The following is a 16,299-nucleotide window of genomic DNA, read 5'->3' on the forward strand; positions in this document are numbered from 1 at the left end:
TGACTTCATAGATTCTGATTCCAACCAGTTTTTCTTCCTTTGTTCAGGAGCCTCTGACCAGGGTTGCTACCAGTCGGCCATCTTCCCAGAATCCCCCCCAATTTTGATTTATTCTCATTTGGTGTGACCTTCAGATTCAGGTTTGCCTGACTTCTTTTTGTTATTGCCTATTTTGTATTTCCTCCCTCTTCCTAATTTACTTGTAGGCTTCCTACATAACTCCTTAAGTGGCTACTTTATGGAATCAAGACTACAGTGGGTTATTGCCAGTCCTCATGAAATGAACATACTGCTGACTTGCAGCTGAAACCAGGGACTTCCAGTAGATACAACTAAAAATTTCCAAATCACCTTTTGGCCTAGTATAAATTTCTTAATGTCCTAAAATGTCTGACTACAGCCAGAAACCCCTCATGTATTCTCCTCTCAGAACTTGGGTAGGTTATGTGTGTTCTATATATATAAACACCAAATAAATCACTTGTATTTTCATTTATAGGTTCTAATTTTTTTTTCTTCATTGTTTTAGGAAGTTTGGGGCTCAAGGGTCACGACTTACTGGAGCAGGATGGGGAGGCTGCACAGTATCAATAGTATCTGCTGACAAGCTGCCCAGCTTCCTAGCGAATGTGCACGAAGCTTATTACCAGAGGAGTGATGGCTGCTTAGCACCGGAGAAACAGAGTTTGTTTGCTACTAAACCTGGGGGCGGGGCTTTGGTTTTCCTTGAGGCTTAAACAATGTAAAAAATCTTAAGAGAAACTATTTTTGGCATTTAGGAACTGGCAGGACTTCCCATGCCACAGTAAATTAATCCTCTTTCTGTTTTGTATTATGATGAACAGTTGCTATTATCAAGATGTATTTCCAAAATAATGGCTGAAGTTCTCTGGGCTTTATAATGATTATTTTCCATTTTAAAATATGATGTTTATACTATTATGAGCCAAGATTATGCTTGAACAGATCTTTTGAGAATAATTTACTGAGATTTATTGATCTGAAGATTTTAAAGATGAATAGTAAAACACATTCAATACTGACTTAATGGATTGGGCTTGAATTAAATTAAACTGATACAACTGAATTGTATGCGTTATTCTTGAATAGAGTTCATTTCTGGTTTCTCTTAGCCTTCTGCTTCCTCAGACATGTCTTCTGTTGTTATTGTTGATGATGCTGATGCTGATGATAATGATGATAATGATGACGATGATGACCTTGATACCAGTTCTCTCTCCATGTGAGCTTCAGTACGCTATGAAAAGAATGTATGATTAGAAATTCACAGATTGTCTAGACATTGTATACTTGATGTGACATTCCCCCAGTTAGTAAGATGGTACAGATCACTTTTTTTTTTTTTTTTTTTTGGCAAAAGTGGGATTTAGGAAGAAACTTTAAGACATTTCTTTTTAAACCATGTGATATCACATAAACAACCACTTTCAATTCTTTTGGCCCTGAAAAATATAAAAATTTAGATGAGAGATGTTAAATCTCTTCTCCTCTTCACGTTGAAATAGTACTATCTAAGTGGTAATTCAGATAATTCAGTTTGTTCATGGAATTTACTTCCTTCCTATTCTGTTGCCATTTCTCAAATGCCTCTCCAATCCAAGAGGTATGTTTACTTCTGGGAAATTCCCTTCATGCTTTTATGTCCTTTTATTGGTATATCTAACAAGGCTTATTTGTATATGTGGATTGGTATAAGGCAGGTGTGCAGATGTATGGGTGACAGTGAATATGAAAAGACTTAAAGTGAATTTTGGGATTGGTAGTGACACTATTTGTGTTTATCAAGAGTGTGCAGAAATTCTTGGCTGTGAATGGTTTTCCCTCATGGACAAACTATGAGAAGCCTTCCTAAATCATTGATCACTTAGACAAAAAAGCATTTTGCTAACATACTCAGATAATTAAGATAAAAGTGGTTTTATTGCATGAATCATCCAGAAAATTATCACAATTTTCTATTATTATTTTAGTTCATTAATGTGCAACTCAAAGATTAGGCATCTTCATTTAGAATCTCAGCTTTAGAGAGGCCCAGGCAATGCTGGCTGTGATATTTCTTAAAGGACAACAGTCATACATAAAGTAGTTGGAGAGCCAATATTCAATTCTAAAATAAACTACTGGTACATTTTTGTTCTTAGTAGAAAGGTAAATACTCAAGTATGTATAAGTCAGATTGTTTGAAAGAATTTTGAGTTCTTTAAACCCAATAATTCAGACTTGAATTTATTTAAAATTATAATCCTCTGCTTTCTTGAGCACAGGATTTGTGGTTCCCTTTTGTCACAAAGGATTTGTGGTTGGTACATAATTCTTTAAAGGTACCTGGATTACTGTAAATGAAAATTGCTTTGCTGTTCCATTTAAATGTTTTGCCATGTGATTCCTTCTTTGCAATAGATGAGTAAAATTCCCCAGTATTCACTCTTCTTTGGGTAATACACGTGGCCATTCTAAGCCAGGGATCTATTCTGTATTTGTTTTGAATTTAGACTTGAAAAAAAGAACTATGTATCAATCCTGCCATAACTAAGTAGTGGTCTAGAAATTATGAGAGATGCATGTCTGGAAAAGATAGGGCTAAGGCGATTACCAAAAAGTATCATGCAGAAAATGGACTTTGAACATGACCTTAAAGGTTGAGTACAATTTGAAATCTGGGAAATATACAGGGTGTCCATAAAGTTTGTGTGCAAATAGGCAGCTATTTTAAATTGCACACGAACTTTATGGACACCCTATATTGCAGATGAGCAATGCCTGTGCGTACTGGCAAACATGATGTGTACAGCGGTTCAATGAGAGTAAAGGATTTTCTTTGGTGTGTAGTGAAAAATAAGATGAGTACACTGGCTTGAGTCAGCTTTTGAAGAGATCCAAATCCAGGCAGCATTTAGACCAGTGATTAGCACACTTGCAAATCAGGAGCCCATGGGCCACATCTGGTCAGCTGGTTGTATTTATTTTGGCCCACAGAACACTTAAAAGCATGAGTATAAATCAGGGGATTTTACAGAATCATCTAGATTACTGACTGGTGGAATATCTGAGAACACTTTGGCCTACATGCCTGCAAAGCAGCAGCAGTGATTGGAGATAGGAGCTGCCTTGTTAGAGGCACGGCTTTCCAGTCTACCACAGTATCCACAGCTCCTTGTAGTTGCCCTGATGTGCAACCAATTTACCATGTACCACCTTAGGCCACTTGCCCTTTTATTAGCACACTTGCACTGTTGCTTTCTAGTAGCAAATTAGTATTTCTCTGTGCTCATGTCTCTGTCAATAGTAGGAAAGATAGGAAAAGACCAAGAAAGTGGGAGAAAGAATTTTTTTGTGTGTGACCATAAAGAATCTACAACACCCGAGTGTTTAACTACTTTCTGTCACCTTGGAATTTGCTTTGACCCATTTTTGACATTATACCAGTAGACAATGGGATTGTTAAATTTTTGAGTGGAAACCTGACAAGTAGAAAATGAAAGGCTGTTTTCTCTTCCTGACCTCAGATGGTCCAACCTTCAGATTTATTATAAACTAGTCTGTACACGTTCTTGTCTGTTGGAAGGGAGGGAGGCCCTCTAGCCTTAACAGGACTGCACACAGGTAAAGAGGAGGAGGGGACAAGTAAGACCAGAAAGATGGAAGCATCTCCTTCCTTCTTTATTTTTCTCACATTTGAGCCCTGTTTAGAACCCCATCATGTTCTGCCTTTTATTTCTAGTAATTGAGAGCAGGAACCACTTATTTAATACAATACAGCCACTGGTACCCAATATGCTTTTGTTGGATTATTAATGTAAAATAAAATACAACTTCAAACACCAGTAATTTTCTATTAGTTTGGAATTCTAATTGTATTTGGAAGTTTTCAGTTGCATAAACTGTCCCTGGTCAGAAGCAAGGAATGGAAAAAGTGGGCACGAGATTGTCACTACAAGTGTAAAACAGAGATTATTTTAAACGTGCATGTGGATGATTAAATAATGAGAATGGATTCTGTTCTGCCACTGTAACTTGGGTGTGACAGTACACATTAATTATGAAATAATCAGTTGTCCAGGCTATATAAGAGAAGTTAGAGGAAGAATTCTCAGAATTCTCAGAATTTTCAGAAAAGAAACATACCAGTTTATGTAGAAATTTCTCAAAGTCTTGTTTAGCTTCATGAGGTTGCTTGATAACCTTTGCTTGGAGTCTAAGTACGAAATGAAAAAAATTGCCTTTATACTGACACCATCTAATAGCCAGTGTTTATGAAGAACTTAATATGCTGGACATTTTACTTATATTGATTCACTTACTCTTAAGATGATCTTATTAAGTAGGTACTACTCTTCATCTATGCAACGGACTCAGATAGGTTCAGATACCCCCTTCCTAACATTTATACAGCTAGAAAGTAGATTATTTGAACTCCAGGTCCTATGACTCGAGTTCTCCATTCCCACCACTGTGTGCACTCATCCCAGCAGTAGCAGCATCCTCTTCGGATATATGGTTCCTGCGCATTACCTTAACGGATTCCATTCCCCAGGCTCTAGTATGGACTGTAAGGAGTGATGGTGGGGAGAGAAGAGTAGAAAAGACTGACAGTGAAAAGATACAGGGAAGAAAGAAAAGGATATAGAAAAGGCCAGAGCCGAGGGCACTTACTAGACTGTGAGCTCTTTGAGGGCAGGGATCCAGGCATCTCTCATGGTTTCTGTCATGAAATATTCATTCAAGAAATATTTATGAAGGAGTTGAATAACTGAATTTGGGGGCATCAGGAACCTTTCCATAAATCTAAAGATGAGGGGAGAGGCAGAAGTAGGCTAAGCAAGGAAGGGTAGGAACTTAGAATAAGGAAGAAATGTTAGTAAGAGAAACATAGATGAGAGAAAGAAAAATGAAAAGGGTATATAAGGCTATTAATTTCACTGGCAATTTTCCAGGGAACTATTTAAAATTATTTTTCCATGAAATTAGAGAGTAAAATTTCCGGAAATTCCAAATACACTTTCCTGATGCTGAAAGTTTGATTAGCTAACCCCTTGCAAGGTCAACTTCAGATTTCTTCAGCCTTTAGTTGAGGGCACCCTGAAGGCAGACTAGGGCTACCTGGTTATAAGACTCTTGCCTTAGTGCTCTGTGGCTGACACACGCCCCTCACTCATTCTGTATCTATGCCAATCTTACTTCTTACTACCCATGGGGGTCTTATATTTGTCCTTTCATGCTTGTCCCAAATCTTGCTATTACAGTTCATAACCCTATTTAAGCATACTCCAAAATATCCCTGGTTCCCTTTCTCAACACCATCTTAGAATCAATCTCCTTGAGTTGCATATTATGCTCAGAATCTGTTTAATCACACTTTATTAAAATCAACCTATCTTCCCACTCAATCTCTTGGTTTACAGTCCCTTCCTTTAAAAAAAAATAACACGTTATCTCAATAACTTTTTGATATATAAGTTACATACTACAAAATTCACCCTTCAATGTGTACAATACAGTGGTTTTAGTATATTCACAAAATTTTGTATCATCACTATCTAACCCCCCTCCTTCTGATTGCCTTTCCTTCCATGAATCTCTTTTGAAGAGTACAGATGGAAGCTTATACTCTGTGCAACTGGCACATTGGATTTATATATTCAAAATTTTTTCCCCAACAATGTGCCATTACATGAAACATGTTTGAATGCTTCCTCTGAGTTACTCTGAGACCTGCCTTACATTTGTTCACATATCCTCAGTGGTGAAAAATCCCATCCTATGTGGATTTGATTTTTGGATACTTTTAAGAGTCACCTGGCATTAGATGTTATAACTTAGGTCTTGTGAAGGAGAAAGCTAGGTAATAAGGTTTTTGGTGAAAAGTAATGAGTTGGGTTTTCTCATATGGCTGGGAAACTAGCTTTGTAAGTTCTAAAATAGTATTTAGAATTATGGCAATAAGACTGCCACAAAGTTACACTCTCCCACTGGGGGCTTCTTTGAAGGGTTGGACTTGTCTCATACTTATTCTTGTGCATGTGCACGTGCTTATGTTGGAAAAAGTGGGTTAGTATCAATACTTTACAGTTTTAATTTTTATACTCTAATTTATAAAATAAACAAATTGCGTCAGTTTTACTTGCTTCATTAGGGGAAGATGTTTATATGTGGAGGGGAAACAGCAGGGGCAGAAGGAGAACCAGAAGCCCAAGAGAGACCAGCTAAATTGCCTGATGGTCTAGTTTACATCTTCCCTAGGACAGAGTGTGCTTTTGAGTTTATTTATTTTTTATTTTTAAAATTTATTTCCTTATTATTATTTTTTTTAGAGACAGTCTTACTCTGTAGCACTTGATAGAGGGCTATAGTGTCATAGTTCACAGCAACCTTCAGCTGTTGGGCTTGGGCGATTCTCTTGCCTCAGCCTCCCTAGTAGCTGGGACTATAGGCGCCCGCCACAATGCCTGGCTATTTTTTTGTTGCAGTTTGGTAGGGGCTGGGTTCAAACCCGCCACCCTTGGTATATGGGACCGGCACCCTACCCACTGAGCCACAGGCGCTGCCCTGAGTTTATTTTTAAAGGACTTTGAGCTTAAGTCCTAAGGCTGGAAGAATAAAAACAGATGATGATAATAGTTAGCAATTAATTAAATTATCAGGGTAGGTGATTTTATAAATAAAAAAAGATTAAAGTGTTACTCCAGATGAGCTGTTAGGTAGAAAATCCTCTCTAAAGATATTCCAGTTAATGAAATTTTACATAAGAAACCCATTATGGTTTTATGTAACACATTTGTTCAATTAAAAATGATCTTAAGCACTAGAAAGTTGAATAAGAAACAAACCTAATAAGCTGCTTGTCAATTCTTTCCTGCTGCTTTTTTAAGTATTTTATATCTTCATCAGATCTGTACTTTTCCCTATAAAATCAAAGTTTGGAGTTAGATTTTAAAATAGAGTAACATTCTTAATTGGGAAAAAATAAATCAATAGTTTATGGACATCTGCATGTTAGTAAAAAGTCTTTTACAAACCAATCCCTCCCTATGCTCAGAATCTGTTTAATCACACTTTATTAAAATCAACCTGTTTCCAGTGTGCATATTAGTGTGTTTATTCTCTCTTGCAGACATGTGCCAGTGGCATCCCCCATGACACCTGAGTACAGCCCAGACTCCACTTTCTGCTACCACAGGGGCCCTTCAGCAATGGGTCCATTCCTGTTCTTCCCACTAAGGATAGGAATTCTAAGAGGTGGATGGGTGGAAAAGGAATAGAGACCCAAAGAAAGTAGGGGTTCAGACTTTTTTATCTGCCTCCTGAATAGGTCGTGGGTGGCTGCTCCTCCACTAACCTCCCTTTTGTGTGCTCCTAACAGCACCAGACACTCTGATGCTCATCCTTCCTTCCCCTTCCCTTAAAGCAATAAAATCTCAAGGCAAAAATTCCATATCATGGGCAGGAGATTAGACCCTGCCAGTTTGTTCTTATAAAAATTGACAAGACATTCTCTCATTAACCCATTCCTAACTTTGTAGCACATAAGAATACCATGACTGGCCACAGCAATCATTTCAGTAAACACAAAAACCTGAATGTGTTTCCAGGAAAACGTTTTGGAAAAGACTTCCCTATCTTGCTTCCCTGAACACCATCCCAGCTCCAGGTAACTCCTACGGCAGGCAGCTTTTTTTACTTGTCTTTCAGGGCTCATCTTTGTAAATGGACCAGACTCCAATCCCTATTTCCTGGAGCTTTGGCCTCTCTATGTTGAGGTGCACCCCCCAACCACACTACAGCAAAGCTCCCTACCTTTCTTCAGTCCCTGACACTTGCCATGGCTCATGGTCACTGTATACATCCTTGACACTTACCTGAAAAAAAATCTGTGACTATATAGGTTGCTTAAAAATGACTCCTCTCATTAGTAAAATAAGGAAATTAGATGGTTTCTCCAATTGCTTCCAGTTATAAAAATGTGTGCTTTTGTATTTAGCAATAGTATAGCATCAACTTACGTCATAAATTCCTTTCGGTTCTTTGCAAATTGTTTTGTTGCCTCCTTTATAATATCCTGGTATGTTGGAGCAGGTGGTGTGATAGGCTTATGGTTAAGGAAAGATCTCCAATTATGGACATTTGGAACAGGTGAACAGTACCATTCACAGGGGTTCTGTCTGGAGAAGGGCTTCCCCAGTCATGAAGTGTCTCAAGTGTGAACACAAATATTAGGCCTGGAGTTATAATGAAAGGACTGAAAAAAGACAACACCATCAGACCAGTTTAAATTTGTGTCCCATTATCTGGGCCATAGCAACCATGGGCACTATGATTTAATAGTTTCATAATTCCTGTAAACTTTTACGTGTGTACATGTGTGTTCTAAAACCAGCAATTTATTAAATGTAAATATTAAAAATGTACCAAACTTTTTGTAACTTTATTTAGGCATTTCTACAGTTTTACATATACTGAAAACTTCAAAGCCTCTTGTTTTCTGAGTTGCTTTGGGGTTAAACTGGCAGCATGTGTAGCAGCCACAGCCTGGCTTCTGCTATCTGCATAGGAGAGAGATGGTAAGCAGAAGTCCCAGTATGCTGTTAATGAGGCTGGGTTCTTGTCTGTTTCTGGTATAGCCTGTGGCTATGTCTTAACCCATGCCTGTGTCTGGCAAAGACACACTTCTCTTTTGAAGCAGCAATTGGCAAATAAGCAAATGACTCAAAGAGATAGCTTCTCAGCTTGTGTTAAAAGAAAGCATTAAGTGGAAAGGGAAGATGGCTGACTTGAGGCATTGGTTACCAGGTCCTCGCAGAGGGAAGCAAAGGTTTCAGATAAAGAAAAAAGGGGAAAAAACATAGGCCAGGTGTAGTTGGGGTAAATGGGCCAGAGCCTGCTAGAGATTCCATTAGAAGAAGTTGATGAGCAGACCAGGAAGAAATAAGATATCGACAGAGATCAACCCTAGAAAAGCTTGGAGCCCAGCAGAGAGGGTAGGTACAGGTTTTGTTTCTCTTTCTTTCACAACTCTGGTAGTCAGTGGCTCTTGAACTGCTGGAGACCTTTATTACCCTCATGATCCCAAGAGCTGCTGCTATAACTGAGCTTGAAAATAAAGCATCACGCTGCCACCGTCATCACAGAGCAGAGCCAAGATGACAGGCACCATACTGTTTCTTCACCCACAGTGTGCTTGTGTATACCTCAGGAAGCTCCAGTCCTTCAGTTTTTATGTCTCCTGTTTCCACACAAACAGTTTCCAAATCCTGCCCAGAGTACTATAATTGCTGTACAAGTTGTTCTCACAAGGAATCTGTGATCCCAGAGCCTGGATATCCCATGTGGCTTCCAGGGAGAGGGACCAGAAAGGCTTTGAGTGCTGGCTTTTTTCCATTTAGACTCTTTTCTTCCTGCTGGAAGGAGAGACAGTTGAGCTGAGACTCTCAGAAGTGGCTGTTTTCCCTCTGTTGGTGCACCCATTACACTCAGCCTTTCACACAGTGGGGCCCTTGAGGATCTTTCCCTGTGAGGACCTGTGTTGACCTAAGGTGCTTGGACTGTGAGCTCCCTGCCCACCAGCACTCCCCAGAGCTCCGCACTGGCACTCCCCAGTGCAAAGCTTACCCTGAAGTGGAGGGGCGTTAAACCTGCTTGAGCACTCCACAGGCAACTCAGGACTAGCACGCTTCTCTCTGACAGTCAGAAATTGAATTGGGCAGTCCAGAGGACAGCCCACGGCCCTCCCTTACTCCCAGGCCATCCTTTTGTGTTGCTTGGGGCACTGAAGGGAGATTTGTAAAGGAAGGAAGCAAGGAAATTCATGTAGGCAGAGCTGACAGGAAAGTGCAGTGTGGGTCCAAGATAAAGCGCACTGGTGGAGCACCCCTCCCCCAACAGGAAAGGCAAGCTTTCAGACTGGGGTGGGAACTTGGACAGGAAAGTTCCCAGCTAATGGTGCCATTGCTTAAGAGCTCAGCAAGTTCAAGTTTTTTTGTTTTTTTTTTTAATTAAATCATAATTGTGTACATTAATGCATTTATGGGGCACAATGTGCTGATTTGATATATAGTGTGGAATGCTTACATCAAACTTATTGACATAACCATCACCTCATTTATTTGCTGTGGAAAGACATTTATACTCTACTCTTTATAGTGTTAAAATGTACCATTGCATTATGCACATTAGATGAGGTTCCAAACATATTCTTTTTAGTAAAGTATCTCAAGAATGGAAGAAAAAGTATCCTATGTACTCATTACTATTATGAAACCAGTATATAATCACCTACACATTCACATGAATGATAAAACAAAACTGTAGTCCAGAATGAAGGACTGAAGAGGAAGTTCAAGTTCTTGTTTGCAACCAGACACTGGAAGGAGACTCATGGAGGAAAGGAAGAAGGAAAAGGAGCAAAATCCATTTCTAGTAGCCAGTCTGTGAACCCTGTAAGAGCAAGGTTTCTGGTTTGGTGAGGCTGCTTCAGCTGCATCCTAGTGGCTTTCCCCTATGGCCTGGGAGCTGACTCTTAATCCCTGTCAAGACAATTCTTATGCCTGCTTCTATGGAGCCTGAAGGCACGGTCACCCAACCAGCCTTGCTCAGCCTCACTTCTTTACTCATTTCTGTTGTGGAGAACAAGGAATCCCCTTTGGTGTTCCAGGGCCACACTCACTGCTTGGGGCATTCAGTGCTTCTCTAGAGGGACTTGAGCTGATCACCGACTCCAAAGAAGAACGGTAAAGCTGGTTCTTTTCCTGAAAGCACCACTTACTGATAGGGAGAACAACTTGTACAACCCATTACAGCATCTACTAATTCAATCAACAGGGGGCTGGTTTTACCCACAAGCACCACCTCCCATCACAGAGGTTAATCTGGGTGGACCAATATAATTCATTCTGCTGGGGAAGGTGAAAATAGCAGACTAGTAGCAGCCCCTGGGGACCCTGCTTTTAATAAGTGGAATAAAAGTTTCAGGTGGCTCAAACTATGACAGGACTTCTTCCACCACTGAGGAACCCTGGACTGATGGAGGACTTGCACAGAATCTGTGCAGAGATACTACACTAGAGATAGGTGCAGCAGAGATATGGTGGCTGCCAATCCCAGGTTTTTGCAGCTGACACCATTCTGAACTCTCAGGTTCATGGTGACTGGTCTGCTTGTATCTTAGCTTTCCAACAGTAGCTTTTGCATCATGCCCACTGTGCAGAGGAGGGAGAAGGCAGAATGAAGACTCCCCAATGCTATGTCTGTAACTGGGAGCTGAGAGCCCCTATCCCCAGCATGGGATACAAGCAGAGGAAGAACCTCAGTGCCACAGGCACCACCTGGGAAGACTTGGATGACTGCTTCATTGGGACCTACCTAGGAGCAGAACCTTGGCCAACCTGGAGCCCCAGACTGCCTCCATAGTCCCTGGATGGCTGGAATAAACCTTTGCCTGCACAACTGGGCATCAGCAGTCTCTATACTAGTGGAACAGACCCCATCTGTATGGCTCTGCCCCCATGATTCACTGATCTGGCTCTGAAGCTCTCACTGTGCCTCTAGGGCTCCTGCCAGGCCTGCAGTGACACTTCTGAGATTCCAAAGTTCTGCCTGGACCCCAAGACTCTACCCCAAGTCTCAATCACTGCCACTGATCTGATGGAACCAACCTGAGGTCCAACATTCCACCAGGGACTCCCCAGCCTAGGGCAGCCATTACACCCGGACCTGGTAATCCAAATGCCCATAGTCCAGTCATCCATAGTCACTGCCTACATAGTCCCAACTGCCACTGTCACCTCCATTGGGTAAGCCTGGGCAGAGCAATTCTCTACACCAGCCTCTTGAACTCCCAACAGTGAGCGGGGGAACAACCTACTGCCCTGCATAAAGATCATCCAGCTCGAATGGAGTCAATCATAGGTGAATGGGTAAAATTAGAGCAGCTGCACTACAGGCTATCTGTGTGCTCAGGCCTCCCATGCTGGGTCAACATTGCAGAGTAGGAAACAAAAGCTCTATCTAGGATCCTAACTAATGAGAAGAATTCTCAGCAAAGGAGAACAGGTGCTTTGCAAACTTATCAGTCCTGAGCTGAGGAAAGAAGAGTCAGATGAGAAGAAACCAGCAAAATTACCCTGGCAACATGAAAAAACAAAACAGTATGACACCCCGAAGGGATAACAATGGAGTAGACTAGTGGACTCCAAACAAAAGTCAATTATCAAATTAGAGAAATGGAATTCAGAATGTGGATGGTAAATAAGAGCCCCCACACAATATTTTAAGAAATCAATGGAAAAAGTTGCTAAAGAGCTAGACAATAAACGAAAAGATATAATAGAACTTACAAAAAATGAGTCATTTAGAGAATTTCAAAACAGCAGAAAGCTTCAATAACAGACTGAGCCAAGGAGAAGAAATAATCTAAGAGCTTGAAGACAAGGCTGTTGAGCTAATCCAGCCATTCAAAGAGGCAGAGAAAAGAAAAAAAAAAGACTCATAAATCACACAGAGAAATATGGGATCATGCATAGTGAATGAACACATGAATTATAGGTATTCCCGAGGAAGAAGAAGAAACAGCAAATAGCATGAAAACTTACTCAAGGGAATTATGGAAAACATCCCCAGTATCACCAGAGAATCAGATATCCAGATACAAGGTGGTCACCAAAAACTGGGAAGACTCATAGCAAATAGAATATTTTCAAGGCATATAATAATCAACATGGTCAAAGTCAAAATTAAAGAGAAAATTTTACAAGCAACAAGATGAAAACAACAACTAACTTACCAAGGAAAAGCCATTAACTAACTGTAGACTTGTCAACAGAGACCTTACAAGCCAGAAAGTTTAGGGCCCCATAGTCAATCTTCTTAACAGAATAACTGATGGCCTAAACCTTTGTATCCTGCAAAACTAAATTTCATGATTGATGGAAAAATAGTCTTTTCCAGACAAGCAAACACCCAGGAAATTTATCATGACCAGACCTGCCCCACAGGAAATACTCAGAACTACATTTTAAATGGAAAAGCAAGATAGATACCTATCAGATTTGATAAAATCATCCAAAAGCTAAAGCTGACGACTTGTATAAAATAATAGCACAAGAGGAAAAACGAAGCTATAAGGTGTTACCCAACATGATGAACAGAACAGTCTCCTGCATAATAACTTTATCATTCAACAATAACAGTCTGAATGCTCTACTCAAAAGACACTGGTTGAAAAAAAAAAGATACTGGTTGAGTGAATGGATGGAAAAACAACACCAGCATCTGATATCTCCACAAAACTCATCTAATCCTTGAGGATTCACACAGACTAAATGTGTTGGTATGGAAAAAAAAATATTCCATGGAAATGGAAACCAAAAGAGAGCAGATGTAGCCATTCTCATATTAGATAAAACAGACTTTAAATTAAGAATGGTAAAGATAAAGATGGTCACTATAAATGGTAAAGAGAGCAATTCAACAAGAAAACATAGCACTCCTAAACAGATATACACCTAATACAATAGCTTCCAGATTCATGAAACAAATACTACTGAATCTAAGCAGAGAGATAAATACTAGCATCATAATTACCAGGACTTCAACATTCAACTATCAGAGCTGAAAAGATCATCAAGGCAGAAAGTAAATAAACACTGAACTTAAATGTGACTCTAGAACAAATAAAGTAACATTTACAGAACATTCTAGGCAATAATGACTAAATATATATTCTTCTTAGCACATGGGATATTCTCCAAGATTGATCATATCTTGGGTGACAAAACATGTCTTGGCAAATATAAAAAAACTGAAATCATACCATGTGTATTCTTAGACCTCAGTGAAATAAAACTATAATTCAATACTAAGAGAAACACTCATATCTACAGAAGTCATAAAAATTAAACCACCTACTGCTGAACAATTATGGATTCAATAATAAAATTAAGATAGAGATTAAACGATCTTTGAACTGAATGACAAAGGGATAAAAGCTATCATAATTTATGGGATTCAGCAAACAGTCCTATGGGAAAAATTTATAGTTTTAAATGACTACATAAAAACACAGAAAGATCAATAGTTAGCAACCTAATGACACATGTGGTGCAACTAAAAAAGGAAGAACAAACCAAAGCTAAAGCTAGTTGATGAAAAGAAATAACAAAGCCCAGAGCAGAACTAAATGATAAAAAACAAACAAACAAACAAAAAATACAAAGAATCAACAAAACAAAAAGTTCATTCCTTGAAAATATAAACAAAATTGATAGATCTATTGCCAGATTAACCAGGAATAGAAGAGAAAGGACCTAAATAAACTCAATCAGAAATGGAAAAGGAGATATTATAACTGATATGACAAATACAAAACATCATCCATGAATATTACAAAAATATCTACACACATAACTGGAAAATATGGATGAAATAGGCAAATTCCTGGAAACACACAACCTTCCAAGAGTTAATCAGGAAGAAATCACCTGAATAGAACAGTAATGAACAGTGATATTGAAGCAGTAATAAAAACTCTCCCAACAAAAAGAAGCATGGGACATAATGAATTTACAGCAGAATTCTACAAGACCTGCAAAGAAGTGCTGGTAACTACAGTACAGAAATTATTCTATAGCCTGGAGTAGGAAGAAATCCTTCAAAATTCATTCTATGAAGCCAGGATCACCTGGACTGAAGCCAGGAAAAAAAACAACAAAAAGAAAACTACATACAGATATCCTTTATGAATATAGGTGCAAAAAACCACAATAAAATTCTAGTAAACCAGACTCAACAACACATTAAAACAAATAAACAAACAAACCAAAAAATATCCACTATGACCAGTGAGCTCCATCCCAGGGATACAAAGTTGGTTTAACATGTGTAAATCAATACATGTGATCCACCACATAAACAAAAGCAAAACCAAAGATCATAATATCATCTCAATAGATTCAGAAGAAGAATTTGACAAAATTCAGCACCTCTTATGATAAAAACCCTCAACAAAATTGGCATAGAAGAAATATATCTGAAAATTATAAGAGCCATATATAACAAGCCCATAGTCAACATCATACTAAGCAAGGAAAGGTTGAAAACATTCCCCCACCAAAGTAGAACAAGACAAAGGGACCCATTGTCACTGCTTCTATTCAGTAGAGTACTGGAAGAAGTCCCAGCCAGAGCAATCAGGCAAGAGAAAGAAAAGGTATTCAAAATGGGAAAGACAATGCCAAACTATTGCTTTTCATTGATGATATGATCTTGTACCTAGACAATCCCAAAGACTCCACCAATAGAGTCCTAGCATTGATAAATAAATTTAGAAAAGTCTCAGGTTATAAATCAATGTATACTAATCAGTAGCATTAGCCAAATCAAAAGCTTCATATCATTTCATAATGGCTACAAAGAAAATAAAATTCTTAGAAATATACTTAATCAAGAAGGTGAACAATCTGTGAAAGGAGAACTAGGAAATGCTGATGAAAGAAATTATAGATGATACAAACAAATGAAAAAAACATATCATGCTTTTGGATTGGTAGAATGAACATTATTAAAATGTCCATACTGCCCAAAGTTATTTATAGATTCAACAAAATCTTTATCAAAATACCAACATCATATTTTATAGATACAGAAAAAAATAATTCTATGCTTTGTTTAGAACCAGAAAAGAAACTGAGTAGCCAAGGCAATCTTAAGCAAAAAGAACAAATCTGGAGGCATCATATTACTAGAATCCAAATTATACAATAAGGCTATAGTAAGAAAAACAGCATGACATTTGTACAAAAATAGAGACATAGAACTATGAACAGAACAGAGGACCCAAATACAAAACCATGTACCTACAACCAACTAATCTTCAACAAAGTGGTTAATACATAACACTGTAGAAGAGAAGCCCTATTCAATAAACAATCCTGGCAAAATCAGAGAGCCACACTCAGAAGAATGAAACAGGACTCCTATCTCTCACCACTTATAAAAATTAATTCAAAGTATTTTTTTATCTTAAATGTAAGTTATGAAACCATAAAAATTCTGGAAGAACATATAGGTAATAGTCTTCTAGATATTTGCCTAGGCAAAATAATTATCACTAAGACCCCCAAAGGCAATTGTAGCAACAACAAAAATAAATAAATGGGGATTGGATTAGCTTCTGGCAAGCCAAGGAAATAATCAGCAGAGCAAACACACAACCTATAATATTTACAAGCTGTACATCCAATGAAGGGGTGATATCCAGAATCTACAAAGAACTAAAAAAAAAAAAAA

At 38.6% G+C, this 16,299-nt stretch overlaps 2 protein-coding genes across 2 annotated transcripts in view; one reads left to right on the top strand and one right to left on the bottom strand.

Annotated features, from left to right (window-relative positions):
* GALK2 (galactokinase 2) overlaps positions 1–1,092 on the top strand; it is a 147,962-nt gene extending 146,870 nt beyond the window's left edge. Inside the window, exon 8 of the mRNA XM_012801946.2 lies at positions 530–1,092. Coding sequence (XP_012657400.1) covers positions 530–737 — 208 coding nt within the window. The 3' untranslated portion in view covers positions 738–1,092. The remainder of the gene's footprint in view (positions 1–529) is intronic.
* Positions 1,093–1,129: 37 nt separating this feature from the next.
* Positions 1,130–16,299, bottom strand: part of FAM227B (family with sequence similarity 227 member B) — a 184,744-nt gene continuing 169,574 nt past the window's right edge. The window contains exons 12-15 of the mRNA XM_023509997.1: positions 8,022–8,099; positions 6,849–6,923; positions 4,147–4,216; positions 1,130–1,258 (exon numbers count right to left, since the gene is read on the bottom strand). Of these exons, the coding sequence (XP_023365765.1) occupies positions 1,130–1,258; positions 4,147–4,216; positions 6,849–6,923; positions 8,022–8,099 (352 nt within the window). The remainder of the gene's footprint in view (positions 1,259–4,146; positions 4,217–6,848; positions 6,924–8,021; positions 8,100–16,299) is intronic.

Source organism: Otolemur garnettii, unplaced genomic scaffold (genome assembly GCF_000181295.1).
Source record: "Otolemur garnettii isolate 467f Iridium unplaced genomic scaffold, OtoGar3 scaffold00011, whole genome shotgun sequence".
Taxonomy (NCBI): domain Eukaryota; kingdom Metazoa; phylum Chordata; class Mammalia; order Primates; family Galagidae; genus Otolemur; species Otolemur garnettii.